Source organism: Colius striatus, chromosome 13 (assembly GCF_028858725.1).
Source record: "Colius striatus isolate bColStr4 chromosome 13, bColStr4.1.hap1, whole genome shotgun sequence".
Classification (NCBI taxonomy): Eukaryota; Metazoa; Chordata; class Aves; order Coliiformes; family Coliidae; genus Colius; species Colius striatus.
Window position 1 is genome coordinate 12403636 of NC_084771.1, and position 27214 is coordinate 12430849.

A 27214-nucleotide genomic window follows, 5' to 3' on the forward strand; every position below is an offset into this window, starting at 1 on the left:
ACGTACATTGTCTGTTCTATGCCTCTTGGACAAAACAAGAGCTCTCCTGCTTGTTGTTGTACTGTGTGGGAAGCATGTGCAAACATTAAAGAGTTTTGGGTAAGTTTTCACTTTTTCAGCCCCCCACTGTTCTAGGATGGTCCTTTTTCCTTTACAGATTTGCTTTATTTTATGTTGAACAATACATATTCCAGTGGCGCCAGGGTGTCTCCCCTCCTCCTCTGCCTTTTCCATGACAGCCTCAAATGAGAGTGGGGAGGAATGAATGTGAAAAGGAAGAGGAAGGGACACTCCAAAATCAAGCTAAATATTTATGGAATGGGTAAGTGTGTGCATTGGGGAGGTTCATATCTATATCCCAAGATAACAAGTATGTTCTAACATGTTGTACAACTTTGTCTAACTGTGTGACATGAGCCTTTGGGACAGATAAGCTCTGCCATCCTTTGCAGTGATTTGGTGTTACCCTCCTTCAAGATATCTGTGATATTTGGGTCTGTTTCTGTTTGCTCTCAACATGTCATTTCATTGAGCTATTTCAGCTTTCTTTCCCTTCTAGTGTTTGCCCCAAGGACAAGCACTGTGCACTCTTGCAGCCTCACAGTTCTGACCACTGACTGCTGTGTCACTATGTTTGTGAAGCAGTAAATCAATTGCACTGCAATAAATAGAAATGCTGCCTGGGATTCCACTTCTTTAAATAACTCAGTGTCCTTTTGTATAGAAAATGCCAAGACCATACTCATATTAAGAGCCAGATAAAGCCAAAAGCTGCCAAGGACTCCTCTCCCTGCCTTGAGAAGTAGTACTCTCCTTCAGGGGATGTATCTGAGTTTGCTGATGAGCTTTCCTGGTACACTCTACTGTCAAAGACACAACTGGGCAGAAAGGATTGTTCTCCACAGCCTGCTCAGCCCTTGATTCCTCTGAAGATGCTGGGATAAAGCTATTTTTTTCTGTTTCATCTCTCTCCTGGGTCATCTTGGTGTAAGCAGAGATGGTTACAGAGTCTGGGATGCCAATTGCCTCTGGTGTGCTGCATAGTCCAGGAGCAAGGGCCAGCACTGGGATTCCCCCAAGCCTCCACAGTTGGATATCCTTCAAAGTCAGACTGTGCTGGTGTTCAGAGAATGGGTTCAGCCCTGGTAGGTGATGGGGACACAGCCAGCAGGCTCTGGCTGGGGCAAAGGGATGTATCACTGCCAGGGATTTCTGTGGTAGCTTTCCATCTGGCACGTGCAGCCCTGCCTGGGGAGCACAGCACATGTCCCCAGTGAATGAGTTGCTGTGGAGATCGCAGTCAGGATATCAGGGCAAATTGTTTGAGGCTTACAGATGCTTGTTTTTCACCAATATTTATCCTCCAGGAGCCCCCTTGGAGCTCCTTCCAGGGAGAGGAGGCTGGGGCCAAGCAGAGCATGCGGCGCGCAGAAGCAGATGTAAGGACTCAGCTGTGTGTGAATGGTATGAGTAGGCAGCTCTGCTGATCTGCTTGCTCTAGCCAGTGCAGCCTCAGAGCCAAGCCTGCTCTCTGCCACATGGATTTGTCCTGCTGACCTCCTCAGTTTGAGCAGCGTGCTTGTCTTTGCAAGGACTTGGGCAGTGGCTTCCCCATCCTACTAACTGGGAGACAGGAGCAGCCTCCTTACACAGACAGTGCTGATATGAATGCTATAATGTTCCTCTGCTTTCTGTCTCTGTGTGCTCAGCTTAGTCAGACTAACAGCCTATTCCACTCTCAAATGTCTTAGCAAGTGCTGGGTCTCTACAGAGTGCATGGGAATGCCCCTGTCCTCAGAGATGCGTGAATCCTTGCATGAAGGCTCATGTGTTGCATGTACATCTCAGGGGCAGAAGGGGCTTGCATGTGGGTGTATGCTTCTGGCCCAAGAGCTGCAGCAGAAAATCACCGAGATATTGGTGTGAATTTCCTCTTTCTTTCCTTCTTGGTTGTCTCACTCCTCTCTCCTGATTTACTGCTTGTGCTCACGTGGCCTTGGAAAGGGGGGTTCTCAAACTGTTTTGCTTCCAAAAGGAAAAGAAGCTGGCAGGCGTTCATATTTCAGTTCTGGAGTTATGTAGGTTAAAGTCTCCCAGTGGGAACACGGAAGATATGAGAGAGCAGATTGCTGGAAGGAAAGCAGAAAAAAGGAGCACATCATTCTAGAGCCACATCCAGAAGAATGTGAGGTTTGAAAGGTATGTTTTCTGTCTGCTGTTAGAACATAATTTCCATTGATTTGATTCAATTTGTGATAAAAATGCCTTATTATGTCTTAGGTAACCATAGGAATGACTGGTTTAGAAGCAGATTTTAAGCCACTGCTCGTTCAAATGCAGAGAAGGGAGCTTTGGCAGTGAAACTTTGTTCTCAGTAATGCAACTAAAATGAATTATGGTGGGGTCCCTCTATTAGAAGTCACAGATATAATGCTTTTTATCAGAGATATAATACTTTATTTTTTAATCTCACAACTAGTCTGTGAGATTTCAGCTTCTGTAGGTTAAAGTGAGGAGCTCAAGATATGAGAGTTAAGGGCAAAATGGGGCTCCAGACTCTCTCTCAAATCTTTGTCGTCTGCAAACAAAAACCCTTCCTGTGCTTTAAGACCTATTTAATTACAAAATATGGGCTTTTAATCCAGTGCTTGGGACTTTAAATGCCATCATTCTGCAGAAATGTGCTGTAATATTCTCCTAGAGCATTTTAATTCTTGAGACAATATAATTAAAGCTAAATTTTTGTCAGTGTATTCGAGATAGCATATTGCACGTTTTGCATTAAGCAAATACTTAGCTACAGTACACTAAACTGTTAACAGAAAAAATGTTAGAAATGATCAGTTGCCTTCTGTTAAATCAGAGATCACCCCTCAACTCTGCTGTCTTGTCTTGGTTAAAGTTTCTGTTGTTTTTAGGGCCCTTTGAGAGGTCTTAAATGCCTGACTGGTTTAATAAGGACCTAATTAAGAAGGAAGTCTCTATTATGTGAAATAAAATGTTTGAGTATGATATCTTCTTTATTGACTATAAAGTCTTAAAGTTTGAAAAATGCCCTGCTTGTAAGCGAACTGGAACAAAGACAGACCTGTCAACTCTCTTATTTCAGCTGTTTTGCAGCTACATTTTTTCCCCTACTAAACCCAGTCCTGATCTTTCTAAATGAATGGCAGATACTCCTGTTAAATCCAATGCCTGCAAGGACTGAGTACTTTACTATCTATTGCTTGTATCTACATTGAAAATATTTCTTTTACTCTTCTGATTAAAAGCCATCATGAGGGCAGGTTTGCTTTGAGAAGGACTCTGACAGTAAATAGCATTTTGCAAAGACCCTTCAGGGTCTTTGGATGCAGTGCTGTGAGTTAAAAACCCCAAAAAAGTCACAGCTTGCTTTCCTTGCTTTTCCTAGCCTTGTTAAAATGCTGCTTTCAAGCTTGTGAAGTCCCAAAAGACCCTCAGGTGTGAAGTACCTTATCCCCACTGGCAAATACTGCCTTTCTACATGATTTTAACTGTGCAGAGTGTTGGAAATAGTATGAGAAAGCTGAGAAAAGGATCATGAGGAGCTTTGGTGCTGTCTTTGGTCACAGAAGTCCCTGAAGTCTCTTCGACTCCTAAGTCAATAATCTTTCTGCTCTGCTGCCCACAGAAAGCACCATCTGTAATCACAGATAAAACCCAGCTGCTTGCTTTTCTGCCAGGCTAATTAAAAAAGTGCTGTGACCTCCCTAGGGCTAATTGTGTCCTGTCAGTGGGATGGAGGAAGGGAGTCCAGCAGGGTTGCCTGGTATTCCAGCACTCAGCTTACTGACTTCACTTTAAATGGTTTTTATTTCATTGTGACTGTGTGATTCCAGAGCAAAGACAGCTGCAGAGAGTATGTCTAACGCATGGTTTCTGATCTGCAGGTGAGCAATGTGATAAAGAAGTGCTGCTAGCACATGAATTGCCTGCAGAACCTTCCTTTCCACCACCACCACCATGCAGAGCAACTACTCCGTGGTCATCACCACCAAAGAAACTCTCCAAGTCCTCTATACAGCAACGACAAACTCATCGCCTGTGTTCCACTTGCCCCCTCCCTGCCCACTTACCTCTTCAGATTATCAGTTTTCACTAATTCCAGCACTCTTCTCTGTGGTTTTTGTTCTGGGGTTGGTTGGAAACAGCGTGGTTGTTGTGGTGCTTTGTCATAACAGTGGCCCCAAAACAGTCGCTAACACCTACATTTTCAACCTGGCCATGGCGGATTTGCTGTGCCTCGCCACCCTTCCCTTCTGGGCTGCCTACTATGCACAGGGCTACAACTGGCTCTTTGGGTCTCTCATGTGCAAAATCTCCAGTTCTGTCCTGTGCTTGAACATGTTTGCAAGCATATTTTTCATTACATGCATGAGCATGGACCGGTACCATGCTATTGTCCATCCTATTCGCTCTCAAAGAAGAACTCCACAGCAAGCTTATTTGATAGCACTGGTTGTGTGGGGCCTTGCCTGTTTGGCCTCCCTCCCAACTTTTTATTTCCGTGACACTGACTACATTGAAAGCTTGGGGGTCAGTGCTTGCATTATGGCCTTTCCTCATGAGAGTTATGCAAAATGGTCTGTGGCAACAGCCTTCCTGAAGAACGCACTCGGCTTCTTCATCCCCTTGACAGTGATCACCACGTGCTACGTCTGGATCAGGAAGCACTTGCTCAAAGCACAGGAGTTTGGGAAAAGCAAGCAGAAGAGGGACAAAGTCCTAAAGCTGGTGGCTGCTGTTGTCATGGCCTTCTTGATTTCCTGGCTCCCATTCCACATTTTAACCTTTTTGGATGCCTTAGCTCATATGAACATCATTAACAGCTGTGCTGTGACGGGGATCATTGACACAGCGCTGCCCTTTGCCATCTGCATGGCATTTGCCAACAGCTGCATCAACCCTTTGCTCTACTGCTTTATTGGCAACCAGTTCCAGGAGAAGCTCCATCGCTTGTTTAAGCGACGAGTTTATCAGTTCAACAGCCACCAAGAGAGCTCTTCTTTGAGGAAAGGGAGCTGCTTCAGAGACACTGAGACCCCTGTGGGCAGGGAATGGGGACCTGAGTCCTTGCTGTAGGCACTGAGGCATGATGTGGGACGATGGCAATGCAGCTGGCTGGCACTGCAGTGGTGACACTCTCTCCTGTTCCCTTTGTTTTGTGCCCAGTCACTCATCAGCTGTCTGAAGGAGAATCCGTTTTTCTCATAACTGAGGATTTGTTCTTCTGTCTTTTCCATGGTGAGCGCTCAGGTTTTAATCAGATGGAAGATTCTGGCAAATAAATGTATTGGTATAATTTTAAATATCAGCTTGTTTATGGCTGACAACTGGTGAGTGTTCAGTGGAAAAACAAAATATACCAAAGGGCCACTGCACAACAGCTACAGCTGCATAGGTGCTGACTATTACACCCTGAGCTGATTTTCTAGAAGAGATTCTCACTAGAGCGTGTATAAATAAAGCAGTGCAGGCACTTCTGTACCTAGCTGTAAGAACATGTTTTGACTTTTGAGATATGTGTATATTATTTAAAAGTAAAAAAAATACCTATGGCTAGAGATGTTGTATGTCAAATGCATCAAATACTCCTTCTGCTTGCTTAGGCCTGGGACCGTGAGGACAGGTTGAGACATGGTTCTGCAACTTGCTGGAGTCAGGAGAGTGTTCTTGAGGAAAAGTAGAACCATGTGTGTGTTTTATACCTTTCTCATAGCAGGCAATGGATTCACAGGCCAAACAGTCATAGAATCATTTGATTCAGTATGGTCCCTTTTGACAGTAATACCCCAGGAACAGCTATGTGGGTGAGCTGAGTCCCACACACTGTCCAGCAGCCTTTGAGGGAAGGATTTGCTGACTGTCTGGATTTTCTGTGTTTGAAATGCTGATTACTACTGTAATTTTGGGGTGCTGTGTACAGAAAGCCTAAGTGACTCTGTCTTGACACCCAGAAGCAAAAGCATGGTGTGACTCCTGACTTGGCCACCTCTCAGTATGGAAGTTTACTCATCTGTAAATAAAAGGAAAGGGGGAAAAAAACCCAAGTATTTGGCAAGTACTGATTCTAGTTTGAGGTCACTTTTGATGATGATTTGAATTTTTCTTTTGCTAGAGAGGGATCCCTTCAGAAAGGATAATGTCTGATAGGCTCAATCTAAAGGAAGAATCAGCCCCTTGCTCAATTGCCAGCAGGTTGTCCCCAGGGTGGGTGACCAAAAGATCATTAGCTACAGGGAATTTTCTCTCTGACAAGTTACTCTTGAGGCTTACACTAGCAGTTTTGGGTTAGAATGAGTAACCAGGAGTCTGGTCTCCCTGCAAGTCCCAACAATGCCTGGATGTGATGGGAATCTTGTGCAGGAACCATCCTCCACTGTGTGGAGAGGGTAAGTTTTTTCACTGGTGCCTTTAAAAACAGATTAGACAAGAAACGTGCCAGTCTTAGTGTGATGTGAGGTGAAAAGTTTGCAGAACTTGGCAAAGCTGAGGCTTGACCACAAATAACCACTTCTCCTTGTCCTGGTTTGGTGTTCTGTAATGGGGTAGCTGGAGAGATGCTGGTCTCAGAAAGTGAAAGAGCCACTAATGCATCTCCCCTGGAATGTTTTTGTTGAAAATGTTCCGAGGAGTTAATAGTGTCTGGGGCAATGGATATTTCTGGAAGGACAAACTTAATTGCTTAGCAATGAGCACAACGGAGCCATGCCACAGCAAAACAAATCAGCAGGCTAAGAAAATTACCAGGTGTTCAGAGTGACAGGCTCAGAGGACTAATAATAGGTTGTGGAGGCTTTTTACCTTTAGTGCAATGCAGGTCAGTAATGAACACAACTGTGTCAGTAATTGGCATCTTTGTAGTCTCAAAACAAAAGCTTGAACTACATCACCTGACCCCAGTGGTACCTGTGCTTCAGCAGTGCCCATCCTGAGTGTCAGCATAGACTGCATGTGTTCTGTGTGTCAATTTGGACCTCTGCAGGTAGGGAAGTACTACAGGAATCTGCAATCCAGCTCCAGTTGCATTTACACCTGTGAGAGGCTAGAGAAAAACAAAGACAAAGCTTTCCTGGGGAGAGAGCAGCAATGGAACATCTACCACTCTGTAGCTGGGGGACAGGGATTGATGACCACTTGGCAGGGCTGAGGCAGCTGTGCTCGATGTTTCTCTCCTATAAATAGGGAAACAAAAACAACAAAAAGAGCATTAAATGGGAGGCAAAACTGAGAGGGGAGGAAAAATCCTTCTTTCGAAATGCAGTTTCAAAAGAAGTCTACCCTGAAGGTCACATTCTGCAAGAGTGACAAACCAAGTGACCCCAATGTGACAGATTTCTGCTTGCCACATCTGCCTTGTACCCCCAAGAGGGTCATTTGAGTAGTGTGGTTAAGCAAACATCCGAGAAACATTGTCTGAGGGACCTGAGGTGGAAGTGGGGGAGGTGCTGTGTCAAGGGGGTTGCTTTATTTTTAGAGCAAATCAAATAATGCTGAACTCTATGAATTTCTTTCACCATGTTTGAGTTTCTCATGGGATTTTGCAGGGATTTTTAATGGAAAATGGGGGGGGGGGTACACAATTTCAGCACATTGTGCTTAATTCTTCAGGATCTTCTGAAAAAGAATGCAGACAAAAATTTAAGCAGTGAAGCTACTTATTTTTCTTTCCTGGAGAACATTTCACTGATAATTTGCAAACAATTCCAATAGTTATGCAGTGCTACAGCCTCTGTCAGACCCCAATTCCCTCCCCCATTCCTGGTCCTGTGTTCCTTTAGGCACTCCTAGAAAATGCAGATCTTAGAGTGATTCACATGGTTTCAGTGGGGATGTTGGGAGTGTGTGTGACTGCTCAGTGTCTTGCTCAGTCTGCAAGTACAGTGAGTGAATTTATGAGCAACAGCTGGATTTTGGTTGGAGCTACATTCACTCTGCCCTGACATGGTGCAGCCAACGTCAGAGGAGAGGAAAGCCTGTGGAAGGGATGGATGCTTGGTGATCTACCAGGTGGAAATGCTGGTGGATTTGGAGTCAAAGTTGAGAGTGGTATCAGGGTTCTTTGGAAAGGGGAATGTCCTGGAGCACTGTGAGCCTGTCGGTGCGTCTTTCCCCAAAGAGAGATGGAAGGGGTGGTTTTGTACAAGGGTTGCTTGATCTTGGTCATATTTGCCCAGTAATTCCTGTTTGCACCTTTTTTAGCTAAGGTCAGTTACTCTCAGCTGAAATCAATTGCAGAAATAGTCTCAGTCCAAACTGAGCACCCTGTGTGTGTCCCTGAGCTAGCTTGACTATGCAACTTCAGTGCATGAGGCAGAGAAAGTCACTGGCATTTATTAGCATGAGCAAGTGCTGGGTAGTGAGCTAAATGCTTTGTTTATGTAAGATATACAGTAAGAAATGTTTGGTACAGCATGTTCTCCCTGAGCCATCAACACAGCCTGAGCCTGTGCTGGCACTAACTCAGCATACTTGTCTAGTTCCTCTGGCCAGATTTGGGGCAGGAATATCACCTTGCCACCCTGGAGCCAACTGCCACAACCTTCCTGCCCCTCACAGCCCATCCCCTTGTCCTGGCTGATGGATGGGGAGGTGGCATGGAGCAAGTCAACTGCTCAGGTTCCCCATGACAGTCTGGACTTTTGGATAGTGCGTTTGAACAGTGCTGTCAGGAAGGCAGGAAACCCAAAGCATGGGGACCAAGGAGGTCTGGCAGCCTTTCCCCATGCTGGCAGACACTGCTCTCAAATCTCTCTCCCTTGGAAAACAACTGCTGTTGTTGGGAAGGGCTTCTCCATTAGGAAAGGTCCTGGGCTGTGCCTGCCTCACATCTGCCTGCTGTGGGATCCAGCTGAGTGCAATAAAGAGAAGCTTGTTGCTCTGGCACATGGGCTCTGCTGGGAAGGGTTTGTGAATGTCCAATGGCTTTGTCTTACCAGATACCTGTTCACAGAGGGAGGCCAAAGCTGTTGTCTTCAACATCACATATCCTGTGGTCTAGGTACAAGAATCAGCTAACTGCCTTGCTGTTTGGCAGAGCATCCAAGAGAGGCACTTGGCTGAGAGATGGGTTTCATTAGAATCAAAAGAGGAAAGAAAAAAAACCCAAACCCAAAATGGAGATTTGTTTATGGAAGACAAATGTGTGTGTATTTAAAAGTAAGTAATGCCTAACCCTATGAGATACCCAGATGCCAGCAGCAAGCCTGTGTGCATTAACCTTGCCTAACAAGATGTTTGCAGACCTTCTTTGGCATTTCTGCATCTGTAATCACCACTTTGCACTATTGAGGTGCCCTCAGCTTCACCGCCATGGGGAAGCAGGGCTGTGGGGTGCTGGGCCCATGTTTCAGTGGAGGGACACTTGCTACCATGGACAGTAAGGATGGAAATCTGGAATGGTTACACCTCCTCTGCACAGGAAGCCCAGAGGTACCTCCCACAGCACTCCCGTCCTTGATAACCCAGAGGCCACCCCTCCCTCCCCTCCTCTCTGTGCTCAATCCTGACTGCTTCAAGTGTCAGCCCCATCTGTCAAAGCCCATGGATGGTGATGTGACTCATTCAGCTTCCCAAACCAGGTTTTTCACCCGTGCTGTCTGTCTGCCACTGGGAGTGATGTGGGGCAAGGAGTCCCAGGTGATTGCACAGCCCTGGCTAAAAAGTTTCTGGCCCTTGATTTTGGAGTGGAGTGCTCTGGGACGGGGAGCAAGCCAGCCTCTCTCATTGCCCTCTTTCAAATGTGTACTTTGCATTTCCTCTTCAGCTGAGACAGAATCTGAACTTGACACAAGAAGCTTCAGATAGAACACTGTTAATCCCCAAAACATTTCACAGGGACAAAGCAGAGTAATGTGCAAGTGGATGAGGGTCACAACATTCATTTTCCTGCTGTGGGATACGTCACTCTCTCTTCCCCACTGACAACCAGTAGCTCTTCAGTTTAAGCAAACACAAGTTTGTGAAACTCAGCTCCATGCCTGTAAAATGAGCAGTTATGGGAAGCCTGGATCCAGTGTGACTTTTAAGAGTTGTTCATTTATTCTATTGTTTTTACAGCAAATAAGAAAATCAATAACAGCCAACCTAATGATCTGCAAGAGTGCAAATGTGACCCGTCCAACACAGATGCTGAGTCAACATGGCACAGAGCTAAAATAAAACAGAGGATGAGGCTGTCTCTAGAAATCAGTCTCACCTTGTAACAATTGTAGGAAGCCTTTCTAGCAGGAAGGGAAATGATATAATCATTAAATGCCTTTAGACAGAGATTTATTTGGCATATAAGACAATTCCTGTTGAGTGATGTGTGGGAGAGCTTGCAGAGACTTAATGCCATGAAATGGAAAGATACCACATTCATATAATATATCCACAAGGAAGCAGAAGCAGTGCAGTATTAGTGCTGCTTAAACTTTGGTTTAACAGAATCTTCTGCATTCCCCAGGGATGCCCCTGGGGTTGTGCTCTGAAGCTATCTGCCCACACATAATGCAGTTCATTCATCATGGGGGAGGTACGTACACGTAAAGCTGTTTGCTGAGCTGGAAGCACAGGGTTGAACTCTGATACAACTTGTCTGTGCCCTAACATTGCCCCTTTGCTGCAAGATGGCATGTGAGCAGGTGGCATGTGAGCCCTGAGGCCGATCAGTGGGCAGCAGCCATCCCTGCCCTAGATGTGCCAGGGTGCCCTGCCACACTACACACAACCTCCTTCAAAAAGCACAGTAAAATATCTGCATTAAGCATTAGGACAGCGTCCAAACATGCAGCTCTTTCGCAACAGGAAAGTGAAAATGAGGAATACAGCATGTGCTTGGCATGCAGCTGGGTCACAGCAGAGCAGAGAAAATGGAGCAACTAATACTGTCTCTGGAGGAAACAAAACTCTTAATCCGTCACTGCCTCCCAAAGTCTTTGATGAGGTGATGTTTATGTGGCATGCAACTATGTCAGCAAACATGAGCCAGCAATGTGCCCTTGTGGCCAAGGCCAATGGCATCCTGGGGGCATTAAGAGTGTGGGTGGCAGGTCGAGTGAGGTTCTGCTCTCCCTATACTCTATCCTGGTGAGGCCACATCTGGAGTCCTGTGTCCAGTTCTGGGCTCCCCAGCTCAAGAGAGACAGGGAACTGCTGGAGAGAGCCCAGCACAGGGCCACCAAGATGATGAGAGGACTGGAACATCATTTATGAGGAAAGGCTGAGGGACCTTGGGCTCTTTAGCCTGGAGAAGGGAAGGTTTAGAGGGGACCCTGTCAACCCTTGTTAAATACCTAAAGGGTGGGTGTTGAGAGGATGAGGTCAGTCTTTTTTTCTGTGGTGGCCAATAACAGGACAAGGGGTAATGGGCACAAGCTGGAACACGGGAAGTTCCACATGAACGTGAGGAGAAACTTCCCTCCTGTGAGAGTGAGGGAGCCCTGGCACAGGCTGCCCTGGGAGGTTGTGGATTCTGGTTCTCCAAACCCACCTGGACCTGTTCCTGTGCCCCTTGAATGAGGGGAACCTGGTTTAGGAGGGTTTGGGGCTGGATAACCTCTAGAGGTCCCTTCCAACCCCCACCATTCTGTGATTCCAGGATTCCATCTTCTCTTGCAGGGGAACGTGAGAGCTTTTCTTTGCAGTTGCTGAGCAACACTACTCTGTATTGTTTGACTTGCTCTGGTAAGTGCTTTAAGGAATTTTACACATAATGAAACAGATGTCATGACTCTCATACTTTTGGCATCTTACACTGCCAACACCTTAACTGACCATAGTGAGGCTTCTTCCAAAGTAAGGACAGTGCAATTGCCTCCTGACACAAACTTCTACTGTTGTGAACTCCAGGGTTTTAGAACATCATGAATCCCTTTTTATCACAAAGTGGTGAATATTCTTGTTCTACTATATTAACTGTCTCTTTTTAGATGAGTATGGTGTGCAGAATTTGTTCTTCAAAGTGCTTGTGCCTCTTTGGAAGAGCATTCCTCCATGTGCAATTCCATATACAGTAAATACATTTGAAAGAGGTCCACTGAAGAATGTACTTTCAGACCCAGATAGACTTTGTAATGTAATCAACATGTTTAATAGTAAAAAGATTTGTTTTTCTTTCAAATCTGTGATATTAGACTGCTGCAGTTTGGAAGATGTGGGCTTTTATTAGGGAAATGATAGAGCCCAAGGGAGTTGTTTTCAAGGACACGTCTAGGAAAAAAGACTTTAGAGAATGATACTAAATGTGCTCTACTAAGTAGGGAGAGCCCCATGGACATCACTGGCTCTCAGCCTGATATCTGGCAGTTTTTCATCTGATTTTATTTTGGTCTTCATATCCTGCAGGAATGCAAAGAGATCTTTCTATCAGCCAAAACACCAAAAAGAGAAATTACCCAGAAGAGCCAGGAATGTTGATTCCCTGCAGGTCTGAGATCAGCTTGGATCTGAACTACAAGACAACTAACTGCTTTTCTAGCTACTAGCTACTTCTCTGCTGGTGTTTGATTACTCAGTAGGTAACTCTCTCTAGGATGAACTGGAAACGCAAACAAGCAACAAAAACAGGTAGAAAAGTTCCTAATGTTGGGTTACCCTGTAGCTACCTCAGCTGCAAGGGTACCTAAAGCAGGCTTCATGCTGAAGGCAGGAGCAGATCTTATCCATACCCAAGCTGTGTGGGAAATTATGTTGTCAGTTGCTAAGACAGCACTTGGGTTAAGCAAGACTCTTCTAAGGCATACATTGGAAAAAAAGATCAGCCATTTGAGAAAATGTCAGAGGTTGATGTGGAACAAACAGGGTGGATTCAGTGTGAGGGTCTGTTGAAAGCCTCCAAATAATTACTGAGGAATGTTCCCAGGTTTTCCTTGGGTCGCAGAGCAGGTGACAGTGGTAAGGACTTGCTCTGGTGCCTTGGGACACTGGTAACACGTGGCCCAGTGAACCAAGGCAGATGCGGTTGGAGACACATGAAGAATTGAGAGGTTGTTCCCAGAGCTCTCTCCTACTGTGAATCCTGTCATAAATCTTTGCTGTGTTCATGTTGCCACTTGTGCCTGTCCTATAATCTTTGTGATAACATTACTGCAGGTATGCATCTTAGACCAGCTGAAAATATGATGGTAAATTTAGTAACATTTCACATCCTTTCTGACCAGCTCATAATAAAGTAGGATAATTGTAGTAATTAATATCTACAGCTGTCATGTGAAACATTTCACTTGCCCTCGCTCCCTTTTTGTTTCCAGGCTGTTTATTAAGCTGGAGAGCACATAGAGGAAATCTGTCTTCTGCTTCCTTGGGGGCTTAAACCCTCCCTGTCACTGGTCCAAGAAGAAAATATTCCAAAGCAGCATTGGAGCTAAGTCAGAGGTATGTCAGTGCAGGATAAGGGGGAGCTATGTGTTCTCCTGTATGGGATGACAAAAACAAGTGACTAACCACTTTCCTCTTCACAAGGGTATCCATGTGACTCCCCAGAGAAGCAGCCTGGTCTAGATAGCCCTTGTGCTGGCTCTTCATGTAGTGGCTCTGCATGCTCCAGTCTTTATTCTCTGACTGATGTGAAGCTTTTACCTGCTCTCTAAACAAATGCGTCCCATTTTTACTGATGAAGTTGTTGCTCAGCCACACCGTGGCAAAACATGTTTTATTTCCTCATGTGATCTCATAACAGTACATACTGCTCTAAAGGCTGAATGTGCTTGCAGGCATTTGTCTAGCATAAAGCTTATCCCACAGAAGCACAGTGGTTTTACAATGCAGGGATTGTGCTTTCTGTGGTTGGGAAATACTGAAAGGCAAATTAAGAAGCCCTGTCCTAAAGCCATTTTGCCAGAGTGCTCTCTTGCTGTAGGCAATGCCTGGTTCCCTCCTCAGCCTCTTCAAGAAAACTAAATGCTCCAATTAAACTGTTAGCTGCTGCTCTCTGCATTAGAAACCTCAATTCCATTCGATTTTTTTACTGTATGTGAAAGTTTCTTAAATGTTCCAAGATTCATCAGAGTTTTCTGCCCTTGCAGCCCTCTTGCAGAGCATGAATTGTGTCAAGGGGGGAGGTAAGGCTCTAATTGCTTTTTGTGATCTCACCTGGGAACACCTAGGCAGAGTAGTGAAGAGTTACTATTCTATCTTCACATCCTTTTCCCTTCTGTATGCTCTTGCATCTATGAGCTGGATGAAGGGGCATTGTGGGGGATTTTTCAGGAATAAAACCTCCTTGGAGGTTGCTATGTGGTTATAACATTGTTCAAAGCTCGGGCTGGGAGCCAAGTTACAGAGATCCAGTTCTGTATTCTGAGTTACAGGGAATGTGGTCCAGTTAGGAAACAATGAGCTGTTTTGCAGTATTCATCTTAAACCCCTACTGAATGAAGTTTTGTAGATTTGCTTGACGATTTTTTTGGTTAACCCCTTAGATGATATAACGACACAACAGACCTTCTCTGAAAGAAGAAAGGGGCCACCTAGTGTCGAATTACAGAGTGCTGCAGAAACCCATCAGCTTGGCAGGTATGACAACGTTACTTCAATGTCATCATGATACTACTTGTGGTTTAGGGGAGAGGGAAAGGAGGAAATTAGATATTGACAATCAGATTGCAATCAGCTGTACTTTAAAGCTCACACTGTCTGTTTTGTAAGTGGATCTACTGCTTATCATGAAAAAGAATGAGATTTGGCAATCTTTAAGTTACTGAAAGTTCAGTTTAGCACTTAGAAGATGAGTTCTACTCTGTTTGGTAACTACACTGACGTATCTGGAAAAACCCCACTACTCTACAGAGTATTATCAAAGGTGAGTGAGAGGTGAAGGGTAACAGAACAAATGCTGGTGAAAGGTAATTGATGGGGCCAGCCCAACTGTTAGGGCACTACAGAAAAAAACCCATGGGCTGCTCTCTTTGAGCAGAGATACAACCAGCACTGCAGCTTCTCTGGCGTCCTTTAATCGGTGGTAAAAAAAGGTGCCACAGCAGTTTGCTTCATATCTTATAAGTCCAAGTTGCCTGCTACCATTGGTCCTTTTTCCACATTGACTTAAGAGAGCTTAAAACTACCAGTATGTTTGGAGGAGGATCTAAATTTAGGGGGTTTAGACCTAATGTCCCTTTGTTGTCCTCTGAGGCTTTTTGTGTGTTGTATCCACAAGGAAATTGGGCTCCTAGCTGTCTGTTCTTAATCTCACTTGGATTGGATGACAGGAGTAGCTCCCCAAGGCATCTCTGTTAAACATTAGTCTTGGATGCTCTAGGTGTTCAGTCAGGCTTCCAGTGACACTATTGCTTTCAAAGAGAATCTGCAATCTACAGGGTGCAGGGTAATCTGGATACACAGAACCACTGTCAGGAAATGGCTGTATCCATCTGGAATTAGTCTGCCCATATAATAGGAAACAATTGCCTTGGGAAAAGAAAAAAAACACTTTTCCATTTCCCATTCTGAGCCACAGAGTTGTCCAAAAAGATGGCTGAAACAATGAAAGTGCTTAAGTTTTAGATTTGGGGCTTAGTTTCTCATGAATTACTGGCAGCTGGAATCTTCTCAAAGTTTAGTACATTCCAAATGAGACCCTAAGTATCTTTGAAGCCTCCAGAAACAGAGGTGCCCTGGATGAAAGATTGTGTCTGTGAACTCGTGCCCCTTTTATTGCATCCAATCAGTATAATGAAAGTACTCTCTGCCTACAAATATTCATTATGCACATCTTTATTTTAGTGATGCCTGCAAGCACAGGGAATGCTAAGCATGGGGCTTCACAAATCAGCTTATATTGCCCATATTGTGGTCCCCAGTGATGTGGAATTCCAGTAAGGTCAGGTTTCTTACATAGCTGTAATAAGAGTTGCTCTCTGGTGTACATGACTTCTCAGAAAAATATTCTACATAGGAGGAAAAGATAAAACAGAAGACAAGGTAAGATCCCATTGAAGATTACACCTTGATGAAATCAGGTTTGTTCTGTGTTTGAGACATTTTGCTGCAGGCATAAATTGCTGTATTCCAGATTAGATGGGAAGAGCAAAAATGACAATAATTTTTCTAAAGTTGCATAACTTCAGTTAAAAAAACACCCCACATTTGGAGGACTCAGTGTGACAAACTCTACAGATATGAATATTGCTTTATACCTAAATGAAATACCCAATGTCTTTGGAAAATGCTTGTGGCAGTTTCATGTGGCAATTCCAGCCCTTTAACACATTTCAGTGGCAGCTCTAACTCAGTCTGGCACCTCTGTGGGTATTAAATTAATTTCAGAGCAAACAAGTTTGTTTTCTGTTTGCTGAAATTAGTCATAACTTATTGGGAACAGAAATTCTCAGTGCCTGGCTTTAATGCCTCCCAGTTATTTTGCTCCTATCAAGTCAATCCCAGGTGTGCTCTTAGATATGTCCTCTGTTCATGAATAGGACAGTTCATGTAGGCTAGTGTGAGCTTGAGTTTTTCTCCATGTCTATCTGAATCTGAAATGTCTAGAGTTGAAAGCAGGGGGGATGTTTATAATTGTCCACTCTTATCTCCTGCTCAAGACCCTGGTGGATTAATTCTTGTTTCAACCAGGGCTTGTGGTTGAACTGAATCAGTGGTTTTCTACCTCTTTGGGTACATGAATCCTAAAAATACGAAGTCCTATGAAAGTGCCAGCCCAAGAGCAGACTGCTGTTTTGTCATTTTCTTTGTACAGCCTTAGAAGTAGCCCAGTGGCCTGCAGGGATCATGGACAACAGACTACAAACCACTGAACTGTGTTTTTCAACACACTGGAAAACCAAAACATATGTGATTCAATACCATTTTAACATCTAGCATGCTTGTGCTGAGATGTACACATGCAAACTGACACACTTTTAAGCCAAAAGTATCACAGGCACTAATGCCTCTTACATTTACAGGCTGGTGCCTCTGCCCACGAGCCACTGATGTCAGTATTACTTTACAAACCAGTTAGGTTGATCATGGAGAAGAAAAACACTCACTGCATGGAGGCCATCAAAAGCTCTCAGGAAATATTTTGGGTAAATACATCATTTTTTGCTGGTCATGCTCTACCTGCAGGATATTTTCTTGGTGTTTTGTTAACTTTGAAAGCAACAGCAGATTGTATCTTCGTGCCTCCTTCCAAAACTCAGTCCAGGATTAGTGCAGTGTAATTAGAGTCTACAGATGGTGTGTTTGACAGTGTGCTCATTGCAATGAGCAGTCTCTCCTCTGGGAAACTTCTGGGCTGTAGAGTCCCCTCTTCAATACATAAGATCAAAGGCAGCAAATTTGCTGTGTTTCTGTCGTATCTTTAAGAAAAGCTGTTCCCTCTTCTTTCTGAAGCAAAATGATTGCTTTAGTAGGTAAATACCACCTGGTAGACTTGTCAGCAGCTCTTTCCTTTCAGAGTACCTCACTTCTGCCTCCAGAGTCCTCCAGTGTTTTCAGTCTTGTGAAACTGAGGAAATGTTCCTAAATCCTTAAGATACAAGAACTGAAGAGCTTTTCTGAGAAGCTTTTCTGAGCTTTTCTCCAGAGCTTTTCTGAGAAGTTTGAAGGTTCCTTGTTAGAATTAATGTCTTCACTTTCCAAACTTAAAAATATCCACAACAAAACAAAGAAAACCAGCTTAAATTTGTACACAGAACGAGCACACACAGACAAAAAAGCCTTGTCTCAGCTAAGAGGGAACATCCTTCTGTGAAAGTCTTTTTAAAAAGATCGTACTGGATTTTTTGCCATTTCCAATGAAAGCTAAAGCTAATTTTGAGAAATCAGATGCTGCACCTGAGTCTCAATCATTGCAGTAACTCCTGATGAAAGAGAAGTGTCCAAAGTTTCACTTTGCTTTCCATTTTTCCCCCTCGTTTGCTTCTGCTTTCTAAAAGCTGCCAGGTCAGTGTTTTGGGGCTGAACCTGATCGTCCTTGCCCTGAGTAAGGCTGGAGTCATCTGGATTGGTAATGATCTTGTTGGTTCCACTTTTTTTCAGCTAATCTCTTCTATCTTGCAAATCTCTGACCATCTCTACTCACATATCTTCCTCTCTGCCTCACAGCTTTTTACAGAGCTTTAGCACTACATTCCTCACAGCTGAAATTAGATTTTTGTGTCTGATTTTACTTGTTTTGTCTTCTGTGCCACAGTTACTGCCTTTCTCTTGACTTTCCTTGGTTTCAGTAGAACTGGTTAAGCTTTATTTTTGTTTTCCTTGTAATAGAAAACATGCTTTGCTGAGTGATTTTGGGTTTAACACAGCAAGTTGCATATAGTCAGACCTGGTTGTTTACATTGAGTTTCTTCCAAATTTGTTAACCTTGTCCTCTTCCTTCTCTCAAACCCTGTTACACAAATGACCAGTGTAGTGCTGGGATATTCCTGGCACATGTAACTGTTACAGAACTTAATATAGGAATGCTGCCTTGTGTTCCATGAAACATTCAAGCATAACACCTCCTTTGGCTGCTGCTTGATTTACAAAGTGGGAAGCCATGGCTTCTGGCTCTTTCCTTCATTTGAGCTTGAGAAACTGAAGCTTCTTCCTGTTGGTAATGCTTGGTAATATCAGTAAAGCCACTAAGTCTTCCAAAAGAAGAAAGAGTGTGGGTGGGCTGTCAAAGCACCTTCGACCTTCAGCATTGAACCGTCTTTCTCTCTCCTCCAACATGCACAGAAAGATCTTATAACAGAGCTTCCTCAGGGAAGAGGATCCACTCCAAAAGACTTGCAATGCAAATTTTCTTACATTTTAGCAAATACCTTTCTTTAAAATACTGAACTGAGAAAAATCCAAGGAAAACCCTACACCAGCCATATAGTAATTTTGCCTGCAAATAAATCTGTCAGAGAGTCTGCATTGGAGAAGAAAACACCTCCCCTGAGGATCTTTCTTTAGTTCCTCTTGTCTTTCTGTGTTATTTTTTTATCACTGCCTGATGTAGGAAGTTTAGTGATGTTTGTCCAAGATTTTTGATCCAATAGCTTTCTAAGGGTCCATTCTTTTTTGTTTCACAGCCTTCTAAACTTCTTGTGTGAGTCATAAAAACCAATTATTTCTGCAGGTGTAACTCAGTGAATGTTTCTCTGGGTCCCTGAACAGAAAAACTACCCCCTGAAATTATGCCATGAAAAATCTGATGTGCTCCCTGAAGAACTGGTCAAGTATTGTGGCAGTGTAATCCTCTAAACATTTCGTGACGGATCTTAATCCTCTGAAGAGGTATCTAATTCTCTGTAATATACTTAGGGACACCATCCAACACAGGCAGATCAGAGATTTTACTGTCACTTGTTTTTGATAGGAGGGAAACTTGCTGGGAGCACTTGGGGGGAAAAATAAAGGGGCTGCTGTCGTATTTACCTTTGGACAGAGGGAGAGAGAGAGGATTGGTCAGTGATTGCTTTTGATCTGGCAGCCAATGGGTCCCTGGTTTTGTTCCAATTCCTTGCAAGGTTTGTCTCATACAATCACAAAACTCTCCCTAATGAACAACAGATTTGTTTGTCCTCTGGAGCATGACAGAATCACAGCTACCTTGAAAATGTCCAGCTGGAGCACAGAACAACCACAGGGCAATGGACTGATCAGTGGAGAGATCTGCTCAAGCAATGTGGTGGGGATGACACACTGCAGTCTGTGTCTGGCTGCTGCCCTGTGCTCAGCTGGGAGGGCTCCAGCACTAGTTAAGAACTGTGCATACCAGCCTTGGTACTAGAACACAGAGCCCATTCTGATCATACTGGGTGTGATTCCTAGACCAGTCCCAGCTGAATGGGGATGCTTCTTCGTAGCTACAGCTATGTATGAGTCAAAGAAGGTCCCACGGGTGCTTATTAGCTGAGCAGTCTGAGGAGAAACCTTTAAAGGAAGAAATTTCCTATATAGGAGGAAAATTCTCTGAGTTCTTCTCACGGTTGTGTTACAGTGGGGAGGTTACTGTGCCTTGGCACTCTCACTGCACACTGTGCCAAACTTTACCACAGCCCTAACATATGGCCTAAGTGGGTGGGCTCCAGTCTGGTGGAGGGATGCTTGTGGTTTTAACTTTCCTGAAGTGCAGAGCCAGAGGCAAGTCCTGAGAGGGGATGAATATAGTGGGATAGGGGCCAGGGAAGAAGGAGGAAATATCAGCCTCACCTTTACTTTCTGCTGAAGCAGAAACAGGTTTGAAGTGAAGTCTTCCTCCTCTTCCTCCGCCCATTCAGTGAGGTTGCTGTAGCTGAGGAATGTGTACATGAGTTTTGAGAGGGAGAAAAACACTCCTCTCCCACACCTAAATATAGACCTTGCAGCCTACACTGTCTTAAGACTTAATAGCATGTCACCTGCTGGTATCATGATAATTTAATGAAAGATTAAACAGTATCTTCTGTTGCTAGTACTCCTCCCCAGTCTGGTCTGGGTCTGCTATCAGCTTCTGAGAAGATGCCAGAAGTTCAGCTTTGTTATTTTGAAGGGTAGCAAAGTCCATGGACATTCCCCTTATACGTGGTCTTGATATTTTTACCCCCAGTGTGATCGTTGAGCAGGCATCAGGGAACATGCTGGCAGCTGGTCAAGCTTTGCTTTCAGACAGTGTTCTGCAAATGTGTGCCAGCATCCCACAGCTGATCAGGTACCTGCTCCCAGGCTGTGCCTGTAATTTCAAATTCCAGGGTAAATTGGCTGATGGGTGAAGGGAGGAGGAAAGTTAAGGAAATGCTGCTTTTGATCACAAGATGGAGAACATCTACCTCTTTCCTCACTGCAGATTCTGGGAGGAACTAGCAAGGGTTCTGGGCTCTCCCTGTGTTGATTAGCTCTTAGGACTGAGGAACATGCACATCTATACATACAGCTTTTTGGAATGACCACACATAATCTTTAATATTGCACTAGTCCTACTGATAAATCAAACAGGTGCAAGGTCTTGAGTTGCTCTGCACCACAAAATGCTGCTCAAGGATAATAAGGGAGATACATAGCTTAGTAGTTATCCCAGTTTTATATAAGAGGAAACAGAAAGCTGAAATTGCCCTCTCAAGCCGTGTGTCTGCATTCCAGGCATATCCCAGCCTCCCACGGGCTCCCTGACAGCTGTGCATGAGAAAGAAGATGGAAGCTGGTCATCAGTGAGTGTGTGTCAGGCTCAGGATGGATGTTTGTAGTTTCAAGTTCTCTGTTCTGTCTGGCAAGCTATATGGTCTCTGCTTTAAAATTTGTAAGAGTGCACTGTAAGTTATGAGAAAGTGAAGTGATGCCAGTCATTGGATTAATCCCATCTGCTTCTGCAATGTGACAAAAGAAGAACATTTGTCTGCCTAGAAATTCTGAGAATTCTCTTTTTGTGGAATCCTTATGAAAAGCTGAGGGGCTTTTTAGTTTACTATTCATATTTTTTCAGATAGCTTTTCCTTCTTTAGAAGGAAACAAACCTAAAGACTCCAAACAACCTACTTAAAATGATGGGGTTTTTTTTACTAGACCAAGTCACTTCACGACTTCATCATTGCAGCAATGTTAAAATCAAGATTTTTAATGGACTGAAAGCAACATTAAGATGGAATTCATTTAAGTTGAAACAAAATATTTCTCCAGAGAAATGATACAAAACTAATGCTGCCAAAGACCCATTGCACAACTCTACCAAGTTACTCCTTTTTTTTGAATTGTTCTGTGGGTCAATTTCTAGCCAGTTCTAACAATAATTGCAAGAATGAGACTGATGGGCTTTTCCCGTTGTTCCTAAATCTTTAAGGCAAATAATTTCTACAAGGACATTTAGAGAGCAGCTTTCCATAGCAATGTGGTAAATACAAGCATAACATTAGGAAGCAAGTAGTAGAACATCTCACTCGGGCAGTTTGATTTGGCAACTGCCAGTTATTTTTAAAAGTAGTTTCTGAATTCACCCTTGAAACTACTGTGGGCATGGTGTTATTGAGAGCTGTCCGTGCCCCTTATGGGAAGGGCAAATGATTGGTTTCTCTGCAGCACTTGTCCTCTGCAATTGCCTTGGATCCAGTCATGTGCTTGTAGGGCAAGAGTGACTGTTTTGGTATTCCCGGTGGGAACATTCAGACTGTCTTTTCCTGGAGGTGATGAAATCCTCATCCTGCAGTGCCAGTTCTGTCTGTAGATTTCTGGTGAGTGTTTTTGTTTGCCATCCCTGGTCTTTAAGCCCTTTCCAATGAATCAGGTTTGGTAATTATGACAATGGGGAATTCCAGTTCTCAAGAGAAGAATGGTTCTCACCTGCCAGTTAGTTCTAGTCTTTTCCCCATATATTTCCTGAAACATCTCATCTTGCTCTCTCCCCAACTTTGATATTTATTTTGTGATTATCTGTGGTCTTCAGAAGTATTTCCTTGCCAAAAGCCAAACCTAATTCTCCTTACCAGTTCAGTGACATTTTTTTTCAGTCAACACATCCCTTTAAACAATCAGTAGTGATTTGTTTTAAGCTGCTTTCTGCCCACAACTCTGTAAGTGGCTTCATACAACGTCCTTGGTTAAATATTGTTCCCTCCCAAATTTCTAACCTAATCAACACATTCTATAAAAAGATATCGTATTTGACCTGAGAGATTGAAACTCGGACACAAGCTCTGGATTGCAGTTCAGAGCTATTTCTGAATTTGTCTCATGGTTCTACCTCTGAACTTGACCTTGTTTCATAGTTGTTGTTATAGGAAGGCCAGTTTATCTGACATCTCATCCCTTCAGAGAATAAGGGAGCTTACAGTCTTTCCTCTATGTGCACTCCCAAGAACAGCTTTTGAATATGAAACTTGAATTCTTTATAGTTCTGATAGCCATCCTAATGAATCTGAGCATTCATTAGGAGTGTTTTCAAGATGACAAGGGAGTACTGTACACCTGCAAACACCAATCCTGTGCTCAGTAATCTTTGAAACAGTGATAACTTTTTTTAACAGTATTTAACTCAGAAGACCATACAGGTAGGCTTTTAGAAGTTGCAAGTACAGAAATACTGCTGTATTAATACTGATTACAAGATACCTTCAATGTACTCACTGATCAGCACACTGTCTTTATGCAAAGAGCAAGTACACAGTGGCAAAGTACACTTTGGACTGAGAGCTGAAATACAGACACACTTTCCTATAATCAGCAACCAAAGCATCTATGTGCATGTAAGACCCAAGCAGAAGCATGGGCATTGCATCACAGAAAGGAAAAGCTCTTCATTACTTTTGCATAATATGTAAGAGTTTGCACAGATTGTAAATCATTGCTTGAACAAATTGTTCATCGTGCTCTGTGAATTCCCAATCCCATTTTCTGCTTTAGCTCCCTGTACCTTCAGCAAAAGTGAAATGTCATTTTAAAGTTTTACTAAATCTTAAAGAATTTTCACTTGTAATACTTATGAATATTATAAAGCAGTGCCTTTGCATTAGAACGAGATATTAAAATGGAACTTAAGGAGCAGTTGGAGCCTTTACCCATGAAGTTGATCATACTGCTGGATTTCCAATCTATAGTGAGTTGTGCCAGGCTAATGGGGCTGACCTCCACGTGCCTTATGATATGGTCAGTGTCTTCTACCTCAGAGGCTTCTTTCTGATGGTGTTGCTGTCAAAGATTATCCAGTCAGAAAGCCTATATCTTGAGAATCCTATGGAGTAGAATTTGGGAGGAGTATAATTAACACTGATCTTAATGACTAAGTAAGCTTGACAGCAACGAAAACTTCCTGATTAAAAACTCTTTACCAGCTTATAAAAGACATTTCTTTTTGATTACACATTCTGCTCTCAACAGTATGTTTATGTGTCTGTGATCTCATATGATTTTTAAGGTACTTCAAACAAAGTTTGTATTGCATCAACATCACCATTTAAGTTTATGTAATCCTTTCCCTTCTATATGTACCTAGGTGTAGCACCAACAAAAATCAATGTCAGAAGCAGAAGTGGAACTAAAATAGCAAACAATTAAACTCCTATAACTGATGTTGCTACATTTAGTAAAACAAGAGTGAGACACATACCAACCTTGACCTGAATGCCACAGTGATGGTGATGATAGTACAAGAACGGGTGCTGCTCCCACGTGAGCTGACACTGAACACTGCCACATAGTCCTACAGCCTCTGTATTGCTGTGATGAATCTGCTCCTGTTGTCTACATTTCTTTAGCAGTACAAAGATATTTTTCCTCCTTACAAGAATGCCTTTTGTTTCATCAACTGCAGTGCCACTGCAGAGAATGCAGGAACTGATGTGCATTACATATGCACCAGTATTTTCTAAAAAATAAGCAATAAGCACCCCAAAGCATTTATGTCCTTAGATGATAATTGGGCTGCAGATCTTGTGAGATCAAGCTTTCTTCTGAGACATTCAGTCTATCTTTTTCTTCTATCATTTCTTGGCTACTTTAAGAAGCCAGTGGAGCAGAAGGTCATCTGTGTGCTTTCTTCCCAGGTATTACATGTTTGCTACATATTAAAGTATTTCATATGTCGCTGTTGCCCCAGCAAGGGAAGTGTGGCTTGGATCTCATTTCAGTGTGTGTGTTTGGTACCTAATATTGCTCTGATCAAAATACTTTAGAAGATGATTCATACTTCAAAGGTTCTTGATTCTTAATCTTGATATTGTGGTCCCTTTTCCTTCCAGGAATCTTAGATGTGGCCATGTGCTCTGTATGGTGTGAACTGCCCTTCACTACATGCTCACATGCTCTGGCACTCAGCATGGTATGGTTGGGTTTTCCGGGTCAGTGTTATAAGCACTGCAGAAGCATATGCATGGAAAGTTTTTATCTATGCAAATAAAGAGATCTGCAGACAAGGGGCTGACTGCTCCGTGGCCAAGATAACAGTGTTTTGTGCCAGATATTGAATTTCCTCTACCAAGTGCCAACTTCTCAGCACTCTCAGGCAGCAGCTGCTGTCCAGCTCCTGTGCACACACTGCCAAGGTGTCCAAGTCCAGGCAGACTTTAAATGAGAAACAATATCTTCAGTGGTGTCTGTACTCCAAAGCATGTGACTTCCATGATCCTTCTTTGTTCAGTATGATTTTCGATGTGTTATTTTTTCAATGTGCAGCCTTTCTCTAGCAATAAGTAGTTAAGCTAATATTATAGCTAATAACAAAAAGAAGCAGATTTTAATTGTGGTAAATCCTAGAGCGAGATCAGGCCATAGCAAGAGCAATAAGAGAAAGAGAGACCAAAATGGAAGTGAAAACTCTGCTGCTGACACTTACGGAAGAACATTGAAGGTCTTGAAGGCAGTGCTGGAAAGGAAGAGGAAGCTGCTGGAGGGAGTGCAAGGAGAGATTTCTTTGTAGCTGTAGAACAAAATTCCTTGTGTTAGTTGATACAGGAGATTCTTCCTATCTGAAAAGAAGGAAATTGAAAGAAATATAGACCCAATCAGTAGGTGAAGTCATGCCTTGCTTAAGTCAACAGAGTATCTTACTCTCTGCATGTGTGATTTCTGTAAATGACAGGAATTTCTAGGCTGGTGGAGTTAGTGAATTTGATACTCCTGTACCTTGAATCTTCTTCCAAAGAAATCTGTTTAAAAAACAGAAATCACTACTTCTTACAGATCTTTCAATGTGTTCATGTTGACCTTGGAAGTGTTTTACTTCAGGTAGTTTGAAGTTATTACGAGAATATACTGCAGTTTTGAGTTTGAAGGAGAGTGCTGTAGACAGATAATCAAATTATTAAAGATGCTTCTAATGTTGTCAAAGTTTTGTTTATATTGTAGAACTGGCTATCTAGATTTTCCTGAGCAGAATCCATAATGAAAAATGCCCGGTTTGGAGCCCTGCATTCAGACTCGACTGCTGGTATGAGCTTCCACCTGTACAAACAAATTTGAATCTAATTCTCCTCACTGTAATCTCTATTTAACCCAAATTTAGGAATGATCTTGTTGCCTGTTTTAGAAGAAAAAGGCAGCAAATGGTCAATACAACTAAGGTGCAGAGAACTAGAAGCAAGTTTGTACTAAGTGCTAACACAGAATGAGCTGTGAGAGATGTATACGTTTTCATCTTTGTTACTACAACTGTACCCTAACTCCGGTGACGTTCTGTCTCTGAACAGGATGAAATAATGGCCTTCTGCAGTAACTGTTGTTGTTATTACACTGTTCTTCACCTGCAGAAGATCTTTATTGCAGAAAGATGCCCCATTAAAACAAGAGACTGCCTTTGAACAAGGGGCTATAATGATTTTATGATTTTGAAAATGACTTTAATAAAAAATAACTGAAACTAAGCACTCAAAAAATTCTGGGAGGCATTAGAAAACATAATTACATGGAAATCCAGCTGAGGAAAAAAAAAGTCAAATCATCAGATTAAGCAAGAGACAGACTAACTAGCTTAATAATTTTGAAGTGGTAGAAGTAGTAATGAATATGACAGATGAAGCTATCACTTAAGACAGGCTACAAATTAGAAACAGATGCCACAGGATGTTACCAGGTAAAAACAGAGTCCAAGTCTAATAAAGGCAAGCTTTGTACTGTAGATTTTTTTAACTTCATAATTAGAAGGGAAGTTATTTTACATTAGAACTGACTGATGAACAAGAGTAGTTACTATGGGCTTGCTTAGACAGCATCCACGATTCTCAAAGATGGTAGAAAATATAATCTCAAAATTCAGCAGAAGATTCAGTTTTTCTGTTTCCCACGCAAGATACCTGAAAACAATTTTGACTGCCGGTTGAACTAGCATTGTCATTGCTTTTGCTTTCCTTTGTCTATTTGCTTGAATGAGGATTTTTATCTTCAAAACCAATTAATTTTAATTCAAAGCTGAAGTTTTTCAGTGTGTTTTTGTTGTTGTTGTTTTAAACAGAAGTCCAATACTTTTGCCTTAGGATGAGAGACTTGGGAATTCTTTACCTGTTTAATACCACCAACTGTACAAAATGGTACAAACCCATACAGTACAGCCCTCTTCACAGCCTCTGTCACCTGGAGCTATGGCTGAGGCTTAAAAGGACAGAGAACTGAAGGGCCAAGATCAGGCTCTTGTGCCAGGGGCGGGGACAGAGCCAACCCTCCTGAGTCCCACTTGTGCTTTTACTGGAAGGGGTGTGTATGACAAAAACTTGCAGTTAGCAATAGAGCACATTCCTCTTTACTGAGCTTGACTATTTCCTCTCAATGAAGTGTCAGACTCAATCTTGTTTTCAGCTTTTTGCTTCAAAGGCTGGGCCAGCCCCATGCTGTGCATCTGTATTTCACA

General features: G+C 43.0%; 1 protein-coding gene across 2 annotated transcripts; it reads left to right on the forward strand.

Moving 5' to 3' along the window:
- The first annotated feature begins 1663 nt into the window (after positions 1 to 1663).
- On the forward strand, positions 1664 to 13297 carry AGTR2 (angiotensin II receptor type 2). 2 transcript variants are annotated; one of them, XR_009819657.1, is made up of 4 exons: positions 1664 to 2199; positions 3912 to 5265; positions 11623 to 11688; positions 13254 to 13297. XR_009819657.1 is itself a non-coding variant. In XM_062006720.1 (2 exons), exon 2 carries the CDS (start codon positions 3985 to 3987, stop codon positions 5101 to 5103), a length of 1119 nt encoding a protein of 372 aa, XP_061862704.1. In that variant the 5' UTR covers positions 1664 to 2199; positions 3912 to 3984; the 3' UTR covers positions 5104 to 5532. The 2 variants fall into 2 exon arrangements, 1 of the variants encoding a protein (XP_061862704.1); XM_062006720.1 differs by lacking the exons at positions 11623 to 11688; positions 13254 to 13297 and having other exon boundaries at positions 3912 to 5532.
- The last annotated feature ends 13917 nt before the right edge of the window (positions 13298 to 27214 follow it).

Coding starts and splice junctions, on each gene's coding strand:
- AGTR2 (XM_062006720.1), top strand. CDS start 3,985: ATGCAGAGCAACTACTCCGTGGTCATCACCACCAAAGAAACTCTCCAA.